Here is a 21,967-nt window from a genome sequence, read left to right on the forward strand (position 1 = left end):
AAGTTAGCCTTGTCGACTTCCCCTTTTAGAATGTAAACTTCCTGTGAGTAGTGTTTTTCTATAACACTATTAGCACAGCACTGGGCACAGAATGGGCACTTAATAAATACTTGTTGATTGGTTAATAATAGATAGTAGCAGGAAGACTTTGGTTACTCTTGCTTCTTATGAGGTAGAAAAGTTATTTAACTTCTTTCTTCCTTTGTCTCTTCATCAACTGAACAAGGATAATAATACATATAGCACCCACCTCACAGGGTTATAGTGAGGCTTAAATGAGATAATAGAGGTAATGTTCTTTGCAGACTTTAAAGAGGCCTATTCATATCAGTTCCTTCCTTCCTTCCTTCCTTCCTTCCTTCCTTCCTTCCTTCCTTCCTTCCTTCCTTCCTTCCTTCCTTCCTTCCTTCCTCTCTCTTTCTTTCCCCAGTATTTAGTACAGTGCCTAGCACATAGTAGGTTCTTAAATAAATGTTTATGAGCTAAGTAAAAAAAAAACCCAAGAAAAGAGTGTATAGAGGTAAGCACATCCTGATCATCACTATTTATTTGAGCAGTTCAGGAAATAGGATTTAAGTGGAAACCATGGTGACAGTGGATGAATTGTGAAAGATGAGGATGAGAATAAGAAAAAATGAGAGCTGCAGAAAAGACAGAACTATTCATGAATTAGATGTGGTACAGAAGTACCACAGAAAGGCAAGGCAAAGAGTTGATAAAGTGGCTGGATTTGAAGGCAGCACAACTCTGAGAGAGTGTTTTTTTAATTCATGGAATTACAGAGCTGGGAAGAACCTTCAGAGATCATTCATGTGCAAAAGATGAAATTAAGCTCTTAGAAGTTTAACTGATTCAGGATCACATGACTCATGGAAAAAGTAGGGCTAGAACCTGAGTCTCTTAAGTTCTGGTCCAATGTTAGAAATCCTTCCTTTTCCCTTCTTCGCATAGCTAACCAGCTCCAGGAGTGGGCAACCAGCAACCTCAAGGCCACATGTGGCCCTCTTGGTCCTCAAGTGTGGCTCTTGACCCAATTCATATTTGTTCTGTGAAGTTTGGATTCAGTCAAAGGGCCACACTTGAGAACCTAGAGGGCCACAAGTGAGTTTGGGACCACAGATTCTCCACCGCCAAGTCGAGACAAATTCACCCAGTATGTAAATTCCCTTCTTGCAGGTTACTTAGTCCTTTGCAGTAGTCATTAACTTTTCAGCTCACTTGTCTCTAGCCCCTCAACAATAAATGGTTTCCTCCAGAGTAGAGGTGTCAAATATGGGGTCCGCATTTCAGCAATGCTCCTGGTGCCAGCCAGAACCAGATGAAAATGTAATTGGGAAATATTTAACAAAATAAATAAAAATATAATAAAACATAAATACCATTAACATGTAGTTTTCTAAGTCAATACAGGGTCTGACTTGCAGGGATCTCTTTGTAGGACTTAGTGGTCTCCCCTTTCCCCCATTTGAGTTTGGAGCCCCCAAAGCTTAATGTCCAAGTCTATCTAATTATTACATTGACATAAAGTCAGTTTTGCTTCTATCACTGAAATGGAGATGAACAAGAAAGGCAGTAAACACAGAAAAGAAATGAAATTTTTACCTGTCATCCACATAGAAATAAACCCAGCAAAAGGAAGTAATATCTTCCTAGAGGAGGCAGAAATGGATTTGAATAGCAAGTTCTCAGTATAGCATGGTCACTGCTACTGTTTTGACAAAGCAAATGATGTCGGTGACGATGACCAGAATGTGGACTTTCTTCTCTTTCAGGGATATGAACCAGTGTTTATTCACAGGATCAGGCACAAGCACATTCTAGCAAAGAACTATTTTTCTCAGATTCCAATGATGGCTGCATTTTTACATCTTCATGACATTGAAGAAGAAGAAGAGGAGGAAGAATGTAATGAAACAAAGGAGAAGGAAAGTAACCAGACAGAGGAGGAAAAAGATCAGGAAACAATAATATCTGTAATGCCCAGGCCTATCCTGAAGGAAGCAAAGGCATGATGCCTTCCACGTTAGCGTTGTCCTCTGACTGATTGAGTAATGTAACTGTAATACAGGTAAAGTTTGTGCATTTGTGTGGCATTTCTTAATTACTGATCTTTGGGAGGGGGATGACATCCTTACGTCAGATGTTTTAATGTTGGTCTGTTAGTTTAAAATCAAAGAATGCTTTTGTAATCATATGCATCATTTTGAAGTAAAAGGAAAATGTGTCTGTCTCATTATTTGAAAATTAACATTTACGTAATGCTTTAACATTTTTTCAAAGTGATTTATGCACATTATAAGTTATCTCATTTGAATCTCGTGAGAATTTTGTGAGTTAGGTATTAATGGCATTACTGTCCTTGTTTTACAGCTGAGGAAACTGAGGCTCAGAATTTAACTTGTTCTTGATGACACAGCTATTAAGTATATCTGCAGTAGGATTTGAACCCAGCATCCTGGCACCACAACCAACCCTATATCTATTCCACCACAGTGCCTCTGACTTGTATACCAAATCATGTTTTTATTTATTTTTTCAGATATCTTAAAATAGTTAAGGGTTTCATAGAAGAATGAAAGGACTTGGCTTATTTGTATTAGACATAATGGATTTTGGTTTTGGACAGTGTATGTGAGTTCTTTTGATTCTTCCTCTTATTTACTGTGAGACTTTGCCAAGTTTGATCTTCTTTTTTTTTCAGTTTCCTCCTCTATCTAATACACATAATTACTATTCCTGCTCATCTCTAAAGAATATTGTGAGAATTTTGAAGTGGAACCTTTCCTTGCTTATTTAATGCCCTACTTCCTTGAGAAATCTCCTGAAGTTGTCCTCTGTCCTTGCTGACACTTTCTGAACTCAGTGGGAATCAAATATATCCAACCTAACCAACACCTCACAGAATCACTTTCTTATCCCAAATGGTGAATAAGCATGAAACTGTACTAGCTAAATGACCCTCAAAGCAGTAAAGTGAAACAATAACATGCTGTTTTAAAACATCTTATATAATGCACTTTTGTTAGAGTTGCCACCATCACTATAAACTCTTGGAGAACAGAGAGCACATTTTTTCACAACTCTGCTGTATGGCACTCTGGGGACACCAGGGACTAGTGACAGTGACAACACCATGTGTCGAAGTAGACTGTAGAAGAATGGTTTCACGTAGAATTATCAGTCCAGTTGATTGTGCAGGTCTATCTCTCTAGTGCACTTAAACCTCCTTAGCTGAAGGAGGAAGACCACATTGAGTAGTTTGAGCAAAAGTTCATAAAACTGTTTGGCTACCATGTGTGTGTTGACATGGCCTGTCTCAAAACACCTAGAGACGTTCTTCCTGTTACAAATAATACTTTAATATAAAAAACTTCCGATTTTATGATCTAGATGAAATCCTGCATCCTTATTTACTTTTGAAATAGATTAAGCAAAAGGTTTACTTTAATTATCCATTTCCCACAGTTTATTTAAAAGATGATTTGATGTATAAAAATAAACTTCTACAACTTTGCTTATATATTTATTTGTACATAGTTCGGGAATACATTTTATATCACATAAGGTAAAGTGTAATTACCAACATGATGAGGTAGCCAGTCACCCTTTTTTGCTTTCAACCTGACTAGTGACTTTCAAGTAATATATAACACCCACATTCCCAAATAGTGGTGGTTTTAGTGACACTTAACAGTTTCAGGTATCTCAGAGTGAGTGGGCTGTCCCAGTAGTTCATGGGTTCTCTGTTGTTTGAGGTCTCTAAGTAGAGATTAGATGTCAGCTCATCAGAGGTTTTGCAGACAGATTTCTTGTTCAGGTGTATGTTGGACTAGATGGTGGCAGAGGTTTTATTTTTGACATTTGATCCTGTGTGATTCCTATCCATGCCCTTAAGTCACCTTTTTGGAGGTTTTCCTTCTAGGTCTTTTAATATTTTGTGACGAGTAGTACAATACTTGGACTTATCTGTCTGTATTATCCCTCACTCTTATATGTGACCAAGCCACTTTCTTTTTTGATCATTCGTATGCTTGATTGGGTCTTGAAAACCACTTTCCCCCAGAAGTTGTCATTGGTAATATGCTGCAGTCATGCCTGTCATTTATTTTTTGATTGTTCTTGGGTTCCTGCAGTTTTTATTTTTCTGAGATTGTGATGGTATTGGTTCATTCACAATACCTAGTTGAAATTTGTATTTTTGTCATTTCTGTTTATTGATCCTAATTCTGCCATCTAAAGCCAATCGGAACCAGTCATCATCCACATGATAAATTATCATCTTTTTAAAGAACAGTGTCCATGTTCCCCAAAGTCTTTTCTCTTTCAGACAATGTATGACATTGTTTCAAAATCATTCATACCCCCTTGGCCCATTCAGTTTATCAGTGTCGCTTCTAAAGTATTACATTATTTTTTATGTACTTATCTCCTCACATGTTGTTTCTCCCACAGTGGAATTAAGGTTTTTTGAGGCCAGAGGCCATTATTTTTGTGTTCTCCTTGGTAGAGGAGGGGTATTCAGGGAAGGCTTCCTGGAGGCAGTACCACCTGGACTGAACCTTGAAAGAGAGAAGAGTCTAAGATGTGGAGAGCTTGCATTCCAGATGATAGCATCACCACATACAAAGGGTGAGATAATGTCCAGTTTAGGGATGTCAGCTGCCCAGTTTGCATGGAATGAAGAGTGCATAAAAGGAATGAGTGTAAAATAAGCCTAGAAAGTTAGGCTAAATCCAGATTGTTAGGAAGATGGATAGTTTTTATCTGAGAAGCAAAAGGAAGGTATTGAAAGTTTTTGAGCCAGAGGAGAGGACAAGATCCTTTGTATGGTAGGAAGATTGTTTGGGCAGCTGTGGAGGATGGCTTGGCAATAGGGAGACCAGTTACTAGACTAGTACAGTGATCCAAGTGAAAGGTAATGAGGTCCTGAACTAGACTCATTGCCATATGGGTGGAGAGTAGGGATGGGAGAGATTTTGATGTCTAAAAATGTAGAGCTTTTCGGACTGAGACAGATTGACACTGCCATGGTCACTGAGAATGCTACCCCACTTATCTTCTGTTCCTAACATTTTCTGAAATTTCCATACCTCATCCTCATACTCTGTTTGCTCATAGCTAGTATCTGGCATTATCCTGCATCTTGACATCAGACATAAGAGGTGGGAAACCAACCACATGCACTTGAGTGACTTACTTCTCTCTTAAAACCGTGACCTTTGACTGCCTCAGTGAGCTGCCTTTATGTGAAAGTAAAAGAAGCCCAGGTATCCCACACACCGATTGAAAGAGATGGGGTATTGAGAGGTGGAGAGCATGTATCAAGTCTGAAGGAAGCCTCTCTGAAAGACCACCATCGACCCCTTTTTCTTCTTCTGTGGCCTGAATACTTTTGCACTGAGACCCAGTTGTAGCTTTCTCTCCAGAAGCTGAATCCCAGTTGTATCCTTTACTCCAAATTTTCTTTCCTTACTACCCCTGTTCTCCTGTGCTCTTGGTTTTATACCCTGACCTTCTTCTTATGTGTCTTTAAAAAGCATAATAAAATTCCTATTGCTTTATGCATTATTGGATTGTCTGTTTCTTTTGTGGAGCATTGTCTAGGCCTCATAGCTGCTGGTAAGGATGACAGTGGAGGCAGACATATATGGGAGAGGTGAGGGATAGGAAAGTAGCAAAGATGTCCTTCTGGTTATGCCCATGAGTAACTAGAAAGAATGATAGTGCCCTCAACAGTAGAAAAAGTGTGAAGGAGGGGTAAGGTTAAGAGAGAAGATAAGTTCCATCTTTGAACTTGTTGAGTTTGAAATAACTATGGAACAGTCAGTTGAAAGTGTCTAGCAGGCAGTTGGTGATGTGAGATGAGATCATGGAGTGGAAGTGAGGGCTAGATCTTAGATTTGGGAATCATTAGCGTAGAAATGGTACTTAAGTCATTTGAACTGGTGAGATCACTAAGGGAGAAGAAAGAGGGTCCAGTACATCCAGTTCTAGGGAGTGAGAGATGAAGAACCAGGAGGACTAATGAGATGAAAAAGAAGCAGTTAGACGTGTATAAAGAAATTCGGGGAAAAAAGAAGCCAACGGAGAGATGGGCGTCTAAGAGAAGTAGATCAGAAGCGTCAAAAGTCTTCAGAGGTGTAGGAGAATGGAGAGAAAAGAAAAGACTTAAAAGTCAACCTAGCTGGTAACCTTATAGAGGAGAGTTTCAGTAGAGTGATATCAAGTGTGATTATGAGGGACTGAACATTCCCCTGTTCCTTCTGTTTTAGAAGACACTGGATAGGATGGGTTCCAGTGCAGGGAGTCTACGTCTTCTTGAGAGCCTAGAACAGAAGAGGTGAGAAGAATAAGTGGAGATATAGAGGAGACATTCCCATATTTATCAAATAAGAAAAAGATTGGAAAATATCTTTTCACCTTCTTGTTGCAGGACATGAAGCATAATTTTGAACTCTCCATTCTATTCATCACTATATTCTTGAATCTTTTGGCTTCTCTGGAACATTGCCATGTGTGTTTCTAGGCCACAGGAGGCAATGCTTCTGAAAAACCAAAACTTTACCCAAAGTGTCATTCAAAAGTAATTTTGTTTTCCTTTGGAAAAGGAAAATTTAATTTATTTAAATTTGATTCCTCTGGAATCATAGAATATCATAGAAGGCATCTTGGAAATTGTTTGGTCTGACCTGTTCATTTTTCAAAAGAGGAAACTAAAGCGTATTGAGCTTAGGAGACATTCCCAAGTTCTATAAACTGGCCGTCAGCTCTCCCAATCACCAGAGGAAGAGGAGCATTTTTCTTATCACTTCTCTCAAGTTCAGTTTATTTCCATTAGATGTCAGTTCTAGCTCTTGTGAAACTAAATGGTAATGGTGAAGCCAGTACATCTTCTGAATCAAGGAGTTTCCTGCTTAGTGTTTGAGTTAGAATTTCATGATACACATTTTAAAATGTCACTTATTACCCCTCAAAACAACCATATATTAAATTCACCATAGCAGTAGGATAATTTTAAATGGTGCTTTCCAAGTGAGGTTAGATTTCACAGGTAACTCTGAATAAACATTATTAGTTAAGGTATGCTGAATTCTCTGGGTCTGGGGAGAACTGGGGTAATCCCTCTGGCAGCCAGATTTTCTACAACATTTTCTGTATTAAAATCCCAGAAGGTATTGTGTAATCATCATAAAGTGCTCTAGCTGTATAGAGGAAAACAGACAAAATGCTAATCCAAAAATGACTGTTTTAAAATATCTACCTCAAGTGAATCTTTAGGTTCTACATTTCAGGATGAATTATTTCTGTCTTCTTTCCTAGATCAACAGATTGCTGTAGGGATATGGGACCACAAAAGAAGGTTTACCCAAAACGAACTACTTGGTAACCATCTGTTGGGGTCACTGAGACAGCAAAAATGCCTTGTTTTCACATTCTTTCTGGGACTGCTGTTGCCTATCATATATTTGTGAATTTTTTTTTTTAAAGTGGGTGTTCTTCCATAGCCCCTAGAAGCATAAAGCAGACTTTTAATTTACAGTCTCAAAAACTAACACAGACATGCTAAAAATATATTTTTTTTCTCAGATCTCAGAGGGGTAGCATTTTTACATGAAAACACAACTGTAGTTGTGAGGCACATGGAACCCAAATTCAGAAGGATTGGATTTCTTGCTGACTCAAGTGACCTGCTGTGGAAATGAGTTTGGGGGAAGTACAAATGAATCAATCTTGAGCAGACAGGGAGTATTAAAACCTTGTACATGTCAGCAGTCTGTGCTCTTGTAACCCTTCAACAGGCCATTTAGTATAATCTGGTATTCCACTTCAGGGATGAATCCATAAATTGAATTAGGACTAAAAATAAGCAATGATGAAAAGAAAGTGAAATGAATTCTTTTTTTTCCCTCCCATTACTTTGAGGTATTATTATTTTTCATCCATCTGTGTTTGTAGGAGTGTTATTCCTTTTTTTAAAAAATAATGTTTACTTTCCTTTTACATATTTCTCCTTCTAGGACAATATTCCTCTCAGTATGTCAGATAGATACTTTAAGAAGGGATTTGTATCTGCCCCAGGCTTGGGCAGGGAAGGATCAAGAATAATTGTGCTAATGGCCTATTAGGCTATTCCCCAGAGTAGCTGCAGGCAAATAGAACAGGCTGCTTTGGGTTATTTCTTTGTTCTGCCCTGATTTTCATAGATTTTCCTCATGATCCTCTCTTGGAGGTGAGTGAAATATTTTTTGTTTATAGGTTAAAGTACTTTTCTTTTTCTAAAAGGACCCAAATGCGTAAAGTTTGTATAGTGACTTACAGCCATGCTTTCCACCATCGCTAAAGACTATGTATCCTGTTATGATACAGTACTTCTGCAGAAAAACTCAACTTCAGTGAAAGTGATGTCTGAAAATGGATTGCTTCATCAACTCTGTCCTCCTACTCTTCTTGGCTTCCTGTGAATTCTGGTACTTGATAGTTGCCAATATTCTGCCTAACCTGCATTTATCTTCCCTAAATTAGAGGGAACTGGGTAATTTTAGCATGACAGCAACTTCACTAATTTTTGCTTTTTCTAATTTGCAAAGTCAATACTTCTCTCAGAACTTTAGGATACTTAGCTCATTTCTAAAGAAAACAAAGAAACCAAAAAGGAGCTCTAATGAGTTCAAGCAGAATTAATTGTATAAAATATCTTAGGAAGGATCTGAAAACACTTAAATGAGCTTATTCTTATTGGCACCAGAGGACAATGGGTTTTTGGGTGTCTTCTCATTCCCTTTCACCTTGATTCAGAATGACCCCGATTGGCATGAGTCTCCATACATGTGAGAGCTGTTCAACTTCTCTTCAAGACCACTCAGATGGGAAGCAGGAGGGAGACCTGGGCTCTTCTTGACCTTGGACGAGTCAATTAATTGTCTTTCATTTAAATGAAAAGGTTGAACAACATGCTTTTTAGTGTTTCTGCCACTTCCAAAATTCTCTTAAGTCATAGAAGTTAGGAAATGTTCCTACAGTTTAAAAAAGGAATGAAACTAGGTTTAGGATGAGACAAAAATAAAGATTACTTTCCAAGTAAAAAAACTCAGCTGTTCTGTCTTCTCTCCGTAATATATTTTCTGTTTTATTATTTTTGTGGTAAAAAGGACATAGATACAATTGACTATTTTTAGAACTAATTCCATGCCTTTGTATTTCAGATTTTTAATAACACTATTGTTTTGCCTAACACATCTGTTACTCCCCCCATTTCTTTCATACTCTTGTAGTTAGATCTTAGCACAAATATCATTCAGTGACATGGTTTGGGTAGAGGCCTCCCTGAGGGAGAAAAGGGTAGAGCAGAGAAACAGTCTGGAGATAGAGTAAGTCAAGATTTAAGTTTCAGAAATTCATTATGATTATTAATTTGAAAGATATAACTGGCAAAATTATAAATAAAAACTCTTTTTTCCAGGCATTTTTACTGGCTCTCCTGCAGTCTTGGAATGTTCTTCCCTCTTCATCTCTACCTACTGGTTTTAATATATATGTAATTTATTTATTTTTCAGTTTTTGACATTGATTTCCACAAGAATTTGAATTCCAGATTTTCTCCCCATCTCTTCCAACCCCCACCCCAGTACAGTGTGCTCCCCATCCACCCCTTCCTCCAGTCTGCCCTCCCTTCTGTCATCCCCCTTCCTCCATCCCCTCATTTCTATTTTTCTGTAGGGCAAAAAAGATTTCTATACCCCATTGCCTGTATATCTTATTTCCCAGTAGCATGGAAAAACAGTTTTTAATATTCATTTTTAAAGATTTGAGTTCCTTATCCTCTCCCTCCCTCCCTCCCCACCCACACTCATTGAGGAAGCAAGCAATTAGATATTACATCACCTCCTGGCTTTTCTGACTTCCAAGTCTCATGTTATTTAAAAAAAAAAAAAAGAAAAACCTTTCCTCTAGGAAGCTTTTCCATTCTCCAATCTAGTGCTTTCCTTCTGTTGATTATTTCTTGTTTATCTCATATATAGCTTGCTTGTACATAGTTGTGTGCACGATGTCTCCTTCTCTGAGCTCCTTGAGGGCAGGGGCTGCCTTTTGTCTTTCTTCACAACTTTCGTGCCTAGTACTCAGTGCTCAGAATGTAACAGACCCTTAATAAATGCATATTGACTAACTGAGGCAGAAATGTAACGGTCCAAATGTAGGCACCAGGGATGTGATGGGTAGCAGCCAAGGTGCCTGTTTTGTTCAGTTGGACCTTTATGGACAGATGTTTGTCATTCACATGCAGCTCTATCTCGTCCTCTTCTCTTGCCCCTCATCCCCCCCCCCCCCAAAAAAAAATTAGACTAACTGGTTTTGACAGCGTGTCTAGGAGTAAGTCTTTGCACCTACCAATCAAAATAAATTTGATTTGCCCTTGCCTACTTAGCCACATCCTTCCTTTCATAGCTGTCAACCAAATATGCTTATGTCAGCATCATTATCTTAGTAAATAATTTAACTGGATAAAAATTATAAAAGCAGAAATATTACTCTTATGTAACAATGCCGTTTGATTCCCAGGCTGAATCCTTCCCAAGTGGAGAAACCCTTTCTAGGCTAGACTCAAATCTCTTTTATCTAGTCCAGGGATGAGCTAACCTAAAAGGTCAACATTTTATTTGAGACTTCTTGTCTCCTAGGGGAAAGGAGGAGAATGCATACACTTAACTCGAAGCTAGTTTAGGAGGCATTGTAGATGCTTCTGCCCTTCTATTCACAGCTGCATGGGCTCCTAGAATAACAGGACACTGGCTCCCCAGGGTCCGGAAGGTCACTCACTGGGCTTCAGGCTCTCCCTGTCCCTGCAATTCCTTCAATACTAGAAGGGTGCTGATAAACATAATGACTACTTCCTTACTTGGACCAGCCTGGTCAATAGAAATCAATGCAGACAGCAGAGACAGACAGATGTGTGGAGTGCTCCAAGTCTTTTTTTCTTTCAAAGACTAGAGTGTAGGCATGTAGGTCCAGTGTCACTGTCTACCTGAAAGTCTGTCAATCAAATCCAAGATGAATGTCATGCTCCTTTGTGTCTCAGGCTGGGGAGGATAAGCCGCCCCCTTCCCCACTATACTTAAGTAAGACAAATTATTCATAAGACAATCATACAAAACACCGATGCAGTTTTTCTTTGTAATGGCAGGAATATCAACTGGTTTTTCACAGTTATTTAATAAATGTGCTATAATTTAGTTATGACATTGAAAAATCAAACTCACACCAATCTGGGTATTTGTTTCCATAGTTTGTACCTGTTTTGTGTAAACAAAGTTTTCTGGAAAAAGAAACCTGTTCAACAGGTACCAGGACAAAAGGCTCACTGTTCCTTTCATTCAGTTATCTAAACTGAAAGTTTTGATCTGTATTTTTAACTTTTTTTTTCTGGGAATTAGGTGAGAATAGTATTAGTTTCTCAAAAGGTTGTATCAACCTTTCCATGTTTCTCCATACCACTCATCATTTAGATTTGTGTCATGTACTTGACTTGCATAATATATTCAAAGCATATTCCTTAGAAGGTAAAGTTCAAAATGGGTTTTTATTCATGTAAAATTTAACTTATCTCTCTTAATCTGGATGCAGGTGCTTCATTTGATATCAAATATGAACACTAACTCTTTCTGAAATTATATGTAGGGCTATCCCATCAATTCCAGTTTTTTCTGCGGTTTTCAGTTCTCAGTCAATGTAATATATTTGTGAGAAATTTTTTTTTTTTTGGTTCCTGGCATCTTAGTCTTTACTGGAGGACTCAGTAATCATGGGGATTACTCTTTTATCCTTTGGTTATAGGAAAATATACTATAAAAATTTGACATCCTTCCATGGCAGTTGTTTTGATTAATGGTGTCATTCCCAGTATTGTGAATGGGTATTTAAGATCATTTGGGATTTATTACAAGGGTTGAAGAGGTCCCAGGCATTATCAGAGAGAAGGGTAGATTAGATCAATCTCATAACATGCACTATATTAGAACTGCCTTGACAGATACATCATTGGAGGCGTGGAATCCCAGATCCCAGTCAGTTGGTTATTATTAAAATTTTGTGGACCAGATAGTCATTGCTTCTAATAAAAGCTGTGGTTATAACAAAAGAAAAAAAAAGCAAACTTTGGGTGACTTAGTGTAGTGTTCTCACATCTGATATGGGGTGAGAACATTTAGGTTTGAATCTCAACTCTGCCACTTGCTCCCTTAGGAAAGCCTTAAACTCCAAGCCTCAGTTTCTGTCATATAAGAGTGACAATATATGTAAACAATAAGTGTTACAATATAAGTAAATATTACTTTATTACAATATTACAATATAAGTAAATAAGTAAAAATACAATATAAGTAAACAATAAGTGTTACAAAAATCGAATATGTGAATATTCTTTGAAAACTGCCACATGCTAAACAAATGTAAGGTGTACAATCTGGGAATGGACAAATATTTCCCGGGGTCTGTTAGGCAGTTTTGGAATAAAATTACTTCAGGCCGAGAGACAGTCCGTAAATGATGGCTCTAGAACAGCTGGACACTTGGAGTCTGAGAACCCTGCAAGAGGGTTGTGTCCTGTTGTCATGTTAATATCATGAGATCATCTACATTTTGGTAAAGGCCTGAACTATAATAAGACAATAAAATCCAAATACAATTTCACTGGTATCATGAAAATCTGTGCCATTCTTCTTTTTAATTTTGGTTATTAAAAAACAAATGCATGGTCCCAGAGTACTGCCTGTTAGACATTTTCATTAGGCTGTTGAACATGAGTCTAAAACAAAACCTCATAGAATCATTAGATCTACTCTTTCCAATTGCCTATTAGACATTTCCATCTGGGTGTCTCATAGATATTTAACGTCAACATATTCAAAGCAGAATTTATCTTTTCCAGATCTTTCCTTTTTCCATTTAGGACACCTCCGTTCTTTCACCTAGGAATCACCCTTGACTTTTTACTCTTGTTCATCTCTAAGTCTTACAGACCTTACCTCCTTAAGCTAGGCCGTCTATGCTTATAAAAGGCAAAATGGAAATTTTGATTCTATAAATTGAAAAGTTTTAACACAAAATCAATGCAGTAAAAATTTGAAGGAAAACAGTTAACTGGGAAAAAATTCTTGCAGCAAATTTCTCTGAAAAAAGGTTTGATATGATATATAGTGAATTGATCCAAAAAAATAAGAACGAGCCACTCTCCAATAAATAAATGGTCAAAGGATATGAACAAGCAGTCCTCAGGTGGAAGGGATAACTATACTGTTCTGTAAAGAATGATGTGTGAGATGAATGTAGAGAAACATGGGAAGATCTCCATGAACTGATTGAGAGTGAAGTCAGCAGAGCCAAGAAAATTATATACACAGTAATTATGACAATGTAAATGAAAAGAACAAGGACATGCCAAAAAATCAAGTCAACGTGGCAAAATCATAAAAATTAGCTGGACTTGAATGATGAGATATGAGAGGACACCCAACCCACCCCTTCATGGAAGTGAAAGTCATCCAAAATAGTATAAATTGCTAAAATGAGACAAGATCAAATGGCTGTTTATTTTCTTCAATTTGTGAACATTTATTTTCTCTCCCTCCTATGCCCCACCCCACTACATAACATATACACAGTCGAATAAAGAAAATCTCTGTATTATCCAATGTCCAAAGATAGAAAGGAAAGAACTGGAAACAAAGTGGTTACCCATCAATGTGACTTTTTCCATCACAGTTTCAATATATTGCGGGTTGGCATAAGAAATTAAATGGGCATTTGGGGGGAGTTTTGTGGCCAACAAACCAATAGATGACACAGAGCCTGTGACCAAACACTAAACCCAAATTTTACAATAAAGTACTGTAAGCACCCCATAAAAGAAAAAGAAAAAATTCAGACTTCTTATCTGGTACAAAGGGAGGGCCAAAAAATTTTATGCTGGGGTGCTGCACCCCCAACTCCCCATGATGTGGAAGGCATAACTGTAATATTTCACTCCATTAGTGTACCACAGTTCAGCCATTCCCCAATTAATGGCTCTTCATTTCCATTTCTTAGCTGTCCTATTCCGCCTATTAATGCTTCTAATATTCAGAAGTTTTTGGTGACATTGAGCCTAGATTGGCCACTTTGCAACGCACTGATCTTGGTGCTACCCTATGAGGCTAAATAAAGCACATCCAATTCTCCCTATGACATTTGAGGACAGTGATCATGTCCCCCCTCAGCCTTCTCCTCTCCAACTAAACATCCCTAGTTCCTTCAACTGTTCTTCATCATGGGTTCTAGTGGAATATTTAAAGCCCTTACCAACCTGGCCCTTCCCTTCCTTTCTAGCCTTCTTGGACTTTACTCCCCTCCATATAAATCTACATTTCAATGACACTGACCTCCTAGCTCCTCACACACGAGGATCCATATCCTTACTTGGTGTCTGTTCATAGCAGCCTCCCTTCCTACCAGCCTCTCTCTTGCTGTTGCCTTCCTGCTGACATGACCTCCCATTGATACCATATGTATCTCATGTTTAGAGTTATTTTCATTCCTCTTTAGAATGTGAGGGTATTTTCCCCTTTCTCTATTCCTCAAGTGCTCATCACTGTAAAAACTTAATAATTGTTGACTGATTCTCTGGTTATAGTCAGTGCAGGTATCCTGTGTCTCTTTAAAAATAGCAGTTAATCTCTCACCCCATCTTGACCTCTACCTTGTTCTACAAATTGGAGGCTGGTTCCCAGGAGGGTTGCAGTGATTTGCTAAGGGTCACATGATTAAGAGAGAGAATTGGGATTGGAATCCTGGTTTCTTGGCTTGGAACTCACCACTCATTCTCCATTGTGCTGCCTCTGCACACATGGTTGTTGGACATTGCAGATAAATTCTGGAATAGCCTTAGTTTATCAGATTATTTTAGATATGAATAGAAATGATTGTGTAAATATGAAAAAAAAACCCAGTGGTGGTCAATTCATGACTTGGAGAAGGTCCATTACTATGAACGGTCAATACTGTCTGTCCCATATCTTCTTCCATGGTCTTATCATATTAAGGTCATATAGATTCCAGCTTGCCTTCTCCTAGCTTCCTGGCCTCCTTTTAGTCTCCCTAAAATTGCATCTTCTACAAGAAGCCTTTCCCAGTCCCCATTAATCTTTGGGACTTCCCTCTGAGATTACTCCCAATTTATCCTGTATATAACTTGTTTGTACCTAGTTGTTTACATCCTATCTCCCCCATTAGACTGGGAGCTCCTTTAGAACAGGAAGTCTCTCTCTCTCTCTCTGCATGTGTATACACATGCCAACACACACATATACGTATATGTATACGTATATGTGTGTGTGTGTGTGTGTATGCCTTTATATCCCGAGGGCTTAGTACAATTTTTGACACATAGTAGGTGCTTAATAAATGGTAGATAGCTGACACTGATCTTTTTGGTTTGGGCTTAGGGCTTACAAAACAAAATTAATACAGTATTGTCAAGATGTATTTTCTCATGGTATTTCTTGTGCTTTCAAGAATTTACCAGATGAAGAATTATTTTAAGTACTATATTTTATTCTATGTATAAAAAGAGCCACATGTAGTGGCAAAGATAGTCTCTCAGTTATCCACAAATGGGTAATTTTGGGTAGTTCCAATTTATTTCCTTCTATGTCAGAAGCAAAGTTAGCTGCTCATTAGATGGAGACAAAGCATTAACTTTTCTAGAATGTCAGGACAAAATATATTGAACTTGTCATTGTTAAAAGGATGACCTTTTTTTAAGCTGCAGAATAGTTGAATATTTGCTCCTCAAAACTGTTTGAGATTTGACTGAGAAATATCATGCAGTAGGATCTCTCTCTGTTTCACAGAATCAGAAAGTTAGCAGAAGAAACAATCTTTCAAGCTGTCTGATTTAACCACTTCATTTTAGAAATGAAGAATGTCTAAGGCCACACAGCTAGCCGGTAGTGACCTGGGGATTACAACACTTCTCATGAATTCCAAACTTATGTACTTTCTACTATTCCCTTTGCGTAGTTGCTGTGCTGTGTCCAAATTGAATAGACCCACTCAAAAATCCCAGAATCATAAAGCAATCAAATTTCAAAAGTAGAAGTAACTTAGGGAATAATCTAGCTGAATTCCTTCATTTTACAGATGTATAAACCTAGGCCTGGAAAGAAAAAAGGGGCTTAGCCAAGGTTACAAAGCTAATTAGAGCCAAAACTGGTTCCAAGAGTACTCTATTTATATGCTCCAGAGGCCTTTGAGTGAATAGAACCTTGCAGAAGAAAAAGACGGAGAAGAGTGTTATCTAAAAAAAGCACTAACATGGTATCTGTCAAAGGCTGAACATATCTAGAACATAGTGTTTCACATCATAGACCATATCTTTATCTGAAATTTGTCTTTTTAAAAATACTACTTTCCCAAAGGCTAAGTGACATTGGCTGTGTTACAAAGTTTGGTGGTAGACAATTGGCTTCCAATATTTGGGAGCTCATACATGACATTCTCATATGGAAATGCAGTTTTGGCTGGTGCGATTAAAATGTATAAACTCATTTTAAAAATAAAGCTGAAAATAAAAATAAACTGTCTTTCATTATTCAAGGTTGTTATGGGATTTCTATGGTCCATATGGTGACTTCTAAAGATAAATTTCAGAGGCCATATTCGTACATAAATTTACACTGGCAATATTTCCTTCTTCCTACCACAGAATTTTAAAATCCAAATGGAAGGGCTCATCCAAAATTCTCAGGCCTTGTGATTGACATACAGAGTTAAGACCTAAATTTATTTTCATCCCACATAGAATCCATGTTTAGTATTTGTTGCTATGAATTTTTATAGCCAAAATGCAGAATTGGTAAGTGAAGGTCCCAGATATAGCTTATGCTAAAGAATGTTAGATTAGATAATCAAGTCAAGTCAACATTAAGCATTTATTAAGCACCTACTTATGCCAGGTATTGTGCTAAGTGCAAGGGGAAAGAAAAGGAAAAAGACTACTCTTGAGGAGCTCATGGTCTAATGGGAGAGATAAGGAACAGTTATATACAACCAAGATATATACAGGATAACTTAGAAATAATCAAAAGAGGGGAAGCACTATAATAAGGAGCATCAGAGAAGGCTTCTGAAGGAAGTCAGGAGATGGTGATGAGGAAGGAGAGCATGCAGAAGAGCCAGGGCAATTGCATGGAGTCAGGAGATGGACTATCCTGTGTGAAGAACAACAAGAAAACCAGTGTCACTGGAATGCAGAGTATGGGGACAAAAGTAAGGTGAAAAAAAGGCGAAAGGTAGGAAGGGTCAAGGTTAGTAAGGACTTTGAATGCCAGAGGCTTTTATATTTGACCTTTGAGATGATGGGCAACCACTGAAGTTTCTTAGGGGGGAGCAGAGTGGCATAATCAGACCTGTTCTTTAGGAAGATCAATTTTGACAGTTGAGTCAAGGATGGATGGGAATGGGGAAAGGCTGGAGGTGGTAGCTGAAGAGGCTGCATGTAGCTGGTGGGGATACTAACCAGCAGGTTGTTTCGGTAGTCCAGGTGTGAGGGAACGAGAGCCTGTGGTGCCAGTGTCAGAAGAGAAGGGGGTATATATGAGAGATATTGAGAAATTAGGATGAACAGGACCTGGGAACGATTAGATATGAGATGAGGAGAGAGAATGGGGAATGGAGGATGACATTTAGGTTTTGAGCCAGGATTACAGGGAGACTCGACAATAATAGGGAGATGGGAAGAAGAAAATTAGTTCACTTTTGGACATGTTGAGTTTAAGATGTCAATGGGACATACTGATCAAGATATACAACAGCATACTTGGCAATATAATTCATCTTTTGTGGTTGTTCAGTCGTTTCAGTCATGTCCAATTCTTCGTGACCCCATCTGGGGTCATCTTGGCAGAGATACTGGAATCATTTTCCATTTCCTTCTCCAACTCATTTTACAGATGAGGAAAATGAGGCAAACAGGGTGAGATGACTTGCCCAGGGTAACATAGCTAATAAGTGTTTGAGGCTGGATTTGGACTCAGTTCTTTCTGAATCCAGAACTGGTGCTCTATCCACTATACCCTTGGATAAGTAGATCTGATAATCATAAACATAGAGATGAAAATTTAATCTCTGGGAGCTAATGAGATCACCAAGTGAAATAGTATAGAAGGAGAACAGAAGAAAAGTCAGGACAATGTTGTCTAGTGGATAGAAGAGCCAGCCTTGGAGTCCAGAAAACCTAGGTTGAAGACCTGTTCCACATTCTAACTATGTAACCATGGATGAACAAGCCGCAACATCTCAGTGACCGAGGCAACACTCTAAAAGTATAAGTTATGAATTATTTCCTAGTCTCTAATGGCATATCTGCTCCTGCTGAGAAAGCTTCCCTACTTCTCTGTTACATCAGGCATAAGATTAAACTCCTCTATTAGGCACTGAAAACCTTTTATACCTCTGACTCTAGCCTTCCTTTCTGTGTTTATTACGCAATTGTCCTTTTGAAAGACTCAGTGGTACAGCTAAACTAGCCTACATGCAATTCCACATTCTGCCCATTCTCCAACTCCCTGCTTTTACAGAGCCTGTAAAGCTTTCCTTGCTCATCTTCACAGCTTAGAAGTCCCAGTTAGATTCAAAACTCAGCTCAAATATGACCTTGTACATAACACCTTTCTTAATCTCCTCTATAGCTTGTGTCTCCTCGTACCCAAAAGTCCCTAGTCTTTGCATTGTATGTATTTTGCCCATGCTTATGTGTTTCTATATTGTTTCCTCCTATAGAACATAAACTCCTTGAGGGAGAAGAGTTTTTTTGTATACACAGTACCTGGAATACAGAAGGCACTTGATAAATGCTTTCTGATGGAGTGAGTGATTGAGGGGTTTTTTACAATCAGAAGTTCCCTGGAAACCACAGGTATGCTTTTCTGATTAAGCTCGAATACTTTCAGATTTCTTTTTGAACCCATCTGACTCTAGGTAGTGGGAATCTCTTTGAGGAAATAGGAAAAAAGAAATCTGGAAAGTTTGAGTCAGAGTACCTGCAGCAGGTTATCTTGGGTTTTTGCCAATGGAAATCAATCATGACCAGAAGAGATCCAACACATTGAGTACTTTCCATACAAGAAACTAGAACTAATGGGAAGGGGGTGAGAAGTACCTTTTGGTCTTTAGCCAAAAAAGTACAGAAAATACTTTGGGAAATGAGGAATAAACAACAGGTGAAAGTCACTGTGAAAAACATAGTTTCTACTTATTAAATGTGAGGCCATCAACTGGAAGATGGTGGTCAGCTGTTTTCTTTCTTCACTGAAAACGGAATGGAAGGAAATACACTTACTCCATCATATGAAAGATTCAAGTTACACACAGGTAAGCATTCTTGACATGGAGGATTGTTAGTCAATGGAATGAATATATTACTGAATGCATTGCTGAGTCAATCTTAGAAAGGAGGATTTTCAAAATATATTTCCTGTACTAATAGTTATTTCTTAATTTAAAACATAAATAAATAAAATTAATTTCTTCCAACACAGAATTTAAGTTGGTAGCAGCTCTGTGCATATTTCTGATATTTTTCCTTCCCCCTGCCTTCTCAGACAACCAATCAGCCAACATAAAAGGAGAGGAAGGACAACCCAATGGACAGATTATGAGGCAACTGGAACCCCACTGAAAAAATTCAGTTCAGACAGTTGAGGTTAAGAAATGTGAAGGGGTACAGAGTTAGCAAGACTGAAACCTGTAGAGGGGTTGACAATTAAGAAATTCCAGTGTTTTAGTCTAGAGAGAAAATGTTTGAGAGAGGATCAAAAGAGATAAGAAGTTGCCTGAAGAATGTTATGGAGGTGCCCTTAGGGGTGTGCTGGTAAGTGTTTAATAATTGGCCCATCAAAAAAAGAAAATATATGCATGACATATTTTAAAAATATATTTTAAACATTTATATAAGAAAATTTGAATCCTAAATTCTCTCCTTCCTTCCAGTTCCTTTCCTACCTATTCAGAAGATTAACAATATGAAACCCATGAGCCATGTAAAACATATTTCCATATTAGCCATGTTGAAAAAAAAGAGGAAGAGTGAAATGTGGAGAGGATTCTGGGAAGATGGCATAGTAGCTGAGAAAATTCCAAGCTGTAAACTTATAAGGAAGCAAAGAAAGACAGACAGTTCTCAACACAATGTGTATTATTTATCATAAAGGCTTCCTTGAAATGAAAACATTGTTACATATTTTGAATCCTCTCTTATGTTCTACATGACATGTTTTTTCCCCTAAGAAAAGGAAGAAACTTTGTAATTAAGTTCCAAATTTTAAGCTTATGATATGTTTTTGTTTCTTTTCTCTATTTGATTGTGGAGTTTGAGTCTAAAATAATATTTAAAAAATGAAATGAAATGCTCAGAGTTCAGTTCATTATCTGGAAATAGCTAGTTTTTTTCTTCATGAGCATGACACACTTTTAGGTTTATCTTCATTATTAACATTTTCTCCATCACTTTCTTAAGTCTAGAATCACCAAAACAATATGAAAACTTAACAATTGACCCTTGACAGTCCTTATGAGCTGACCCAAATGTAACCCTGGCTGCTCCTTCTTGGTAAGGGTGGAAAAGCCACTAGTCCCCACCTAGCTCCAGTCAATTCAGGGAATATGCTGAAGTCTCTTCCATCCTAAAAACCATCAACAAAAAACCCTTCACTAAACTCTGCAGGTTCTCTCAATCTATCATCCTCTACACCTTCTACTTTACATATCCAAACTCCTAGGAAGGATTATATACACCCATTGCTTCCATTTTCTCATCTCCCACTCCGTTTCCAATGTGGTTTCTGGTTCCATAGCTTGACTGAAACTGTTCAGTCCAAAGTTACCAGTAATGTCTGAACTTTTAAATCCAGTGACCTTTTCTTAGTCATCATCCTTCATGATCTCTACAACTTTTTTGCACATTGGTGCTCCCCATGTGTTGAATGTCTTCCCTCCTCACTTCTGCCTCATGACTTCCCTGACTTCCCTCAAAACCTGGCTCAAATCCCTCCTTCTGCTATAGACTTGTCCTGGTAACCTAGCTGCTAGTGCCTTCCTTGATGAGATTATTTTCCATCTCTTCTGAATATAGCTTGTAGGTGCCTAGTTATTTACATGTTATTTCTCCCCTCCTCAATATGAATTCCTTTAGGGCAGAGACTGTTTTGATCTCTCTTTGTATCCTCAACACTCAGCGCAGTGCCTAATGTAGTAAGTGCCTAAAAAATGCTTACTTATTGTCTAGCTTACCTTCTTCCTCTTGGATACTCTCTCCTCTCCTGACTTCCATCAAAATTTCTTATCTCGTTACTTCTCACTCTTCTTTGCTAGATCATTATTTTCTTCTTGCTTAGTAAGGGTGGACCTGAACATTATTGACTAGCTAGTCCAGCATCCTCTTTCTTTTTCTCTCTATGCAGATGGCTTCAAAAATCTAGATATCCAAGCCTACTCTCTTTCCTGGACTCCAGTCTATATAATCTGCTTTCTGAACACCTCTACCTGGATGTCCCATAGCATCTCAAATCTGTTGAAGGTTCAACCATCCTTCCAATTGCTCAGGTTTACAGCCCTGGAGTCATCCTTAGCTCTATCTGCCCTTTACCTCAGTACCTTATATGCTTTCAATTGCCAAGTCTTGTTGATCTTACCTTCGTAGCATCTCTCGTAAACTTGTTCTTATCTTCATCATCTCTTATCTGGACTTTTTCTGTAGCTTCCTAATGGGTATTTCTTCCATGTAATTGAGTTATTTTCCCTCTGAATTTGTGGTTCTCGATAGAAAAAAGAACTATTTCCCCACACCTGGAATAAATCAATTAACTTACATGGGAGAATATTCTAAATTCAGTATGACAAAAGATCATAGATTTAGATCAGGAAAGGAACTTAAGAGTTC

At 38.0% G+C, this 21,967-nt stretch overlaps 1 protein-coding gene across 4 annotated transcripts in view; it reads left to right on the plus strand.

Moving 5' to 3' along the window:
- The window catches only part of IQUB (IQ motif and ubiquitin domain containing), an 88,897-nt gene extending 86,649 nt beyond the window's left edge, over positions 1-2,248 (plus strand). For all 4 annotated transcript variants that reach the window (XM_072652862.1, XM_072652864.1, XM_072652861.1 and 1 more), the window contains one exon: positions 1,773-2,248. In XM_072652862.1, the coding sequence (XP_072508963.1) occupies positions 1,773-2,012 (240 nt within the window). In that variant the 3' untranslated portion in view covers positions 2,013-2,248. The remainder of the gene's footprint in view (positions 1-1,772) is intronic.
- Positions 2,249-21,967: the final 19,719 nt, after the last annotated feature.

This window comes from Notamacropus eugenii, chromosome 3 (genome assembly GCF_028372415.1).
Source record: "Notamacropus eugenii isolate mMacEug1 chromosome 3, mMacEug1.pri_v2, whole genome shotgun sequence".
Lineage (NCBI taxonomy): Eukaryota > Metazoa > Chordata > Mammalia > Diprotodontia > Macropodidae > Notamacropus > Notamacropus eugenii.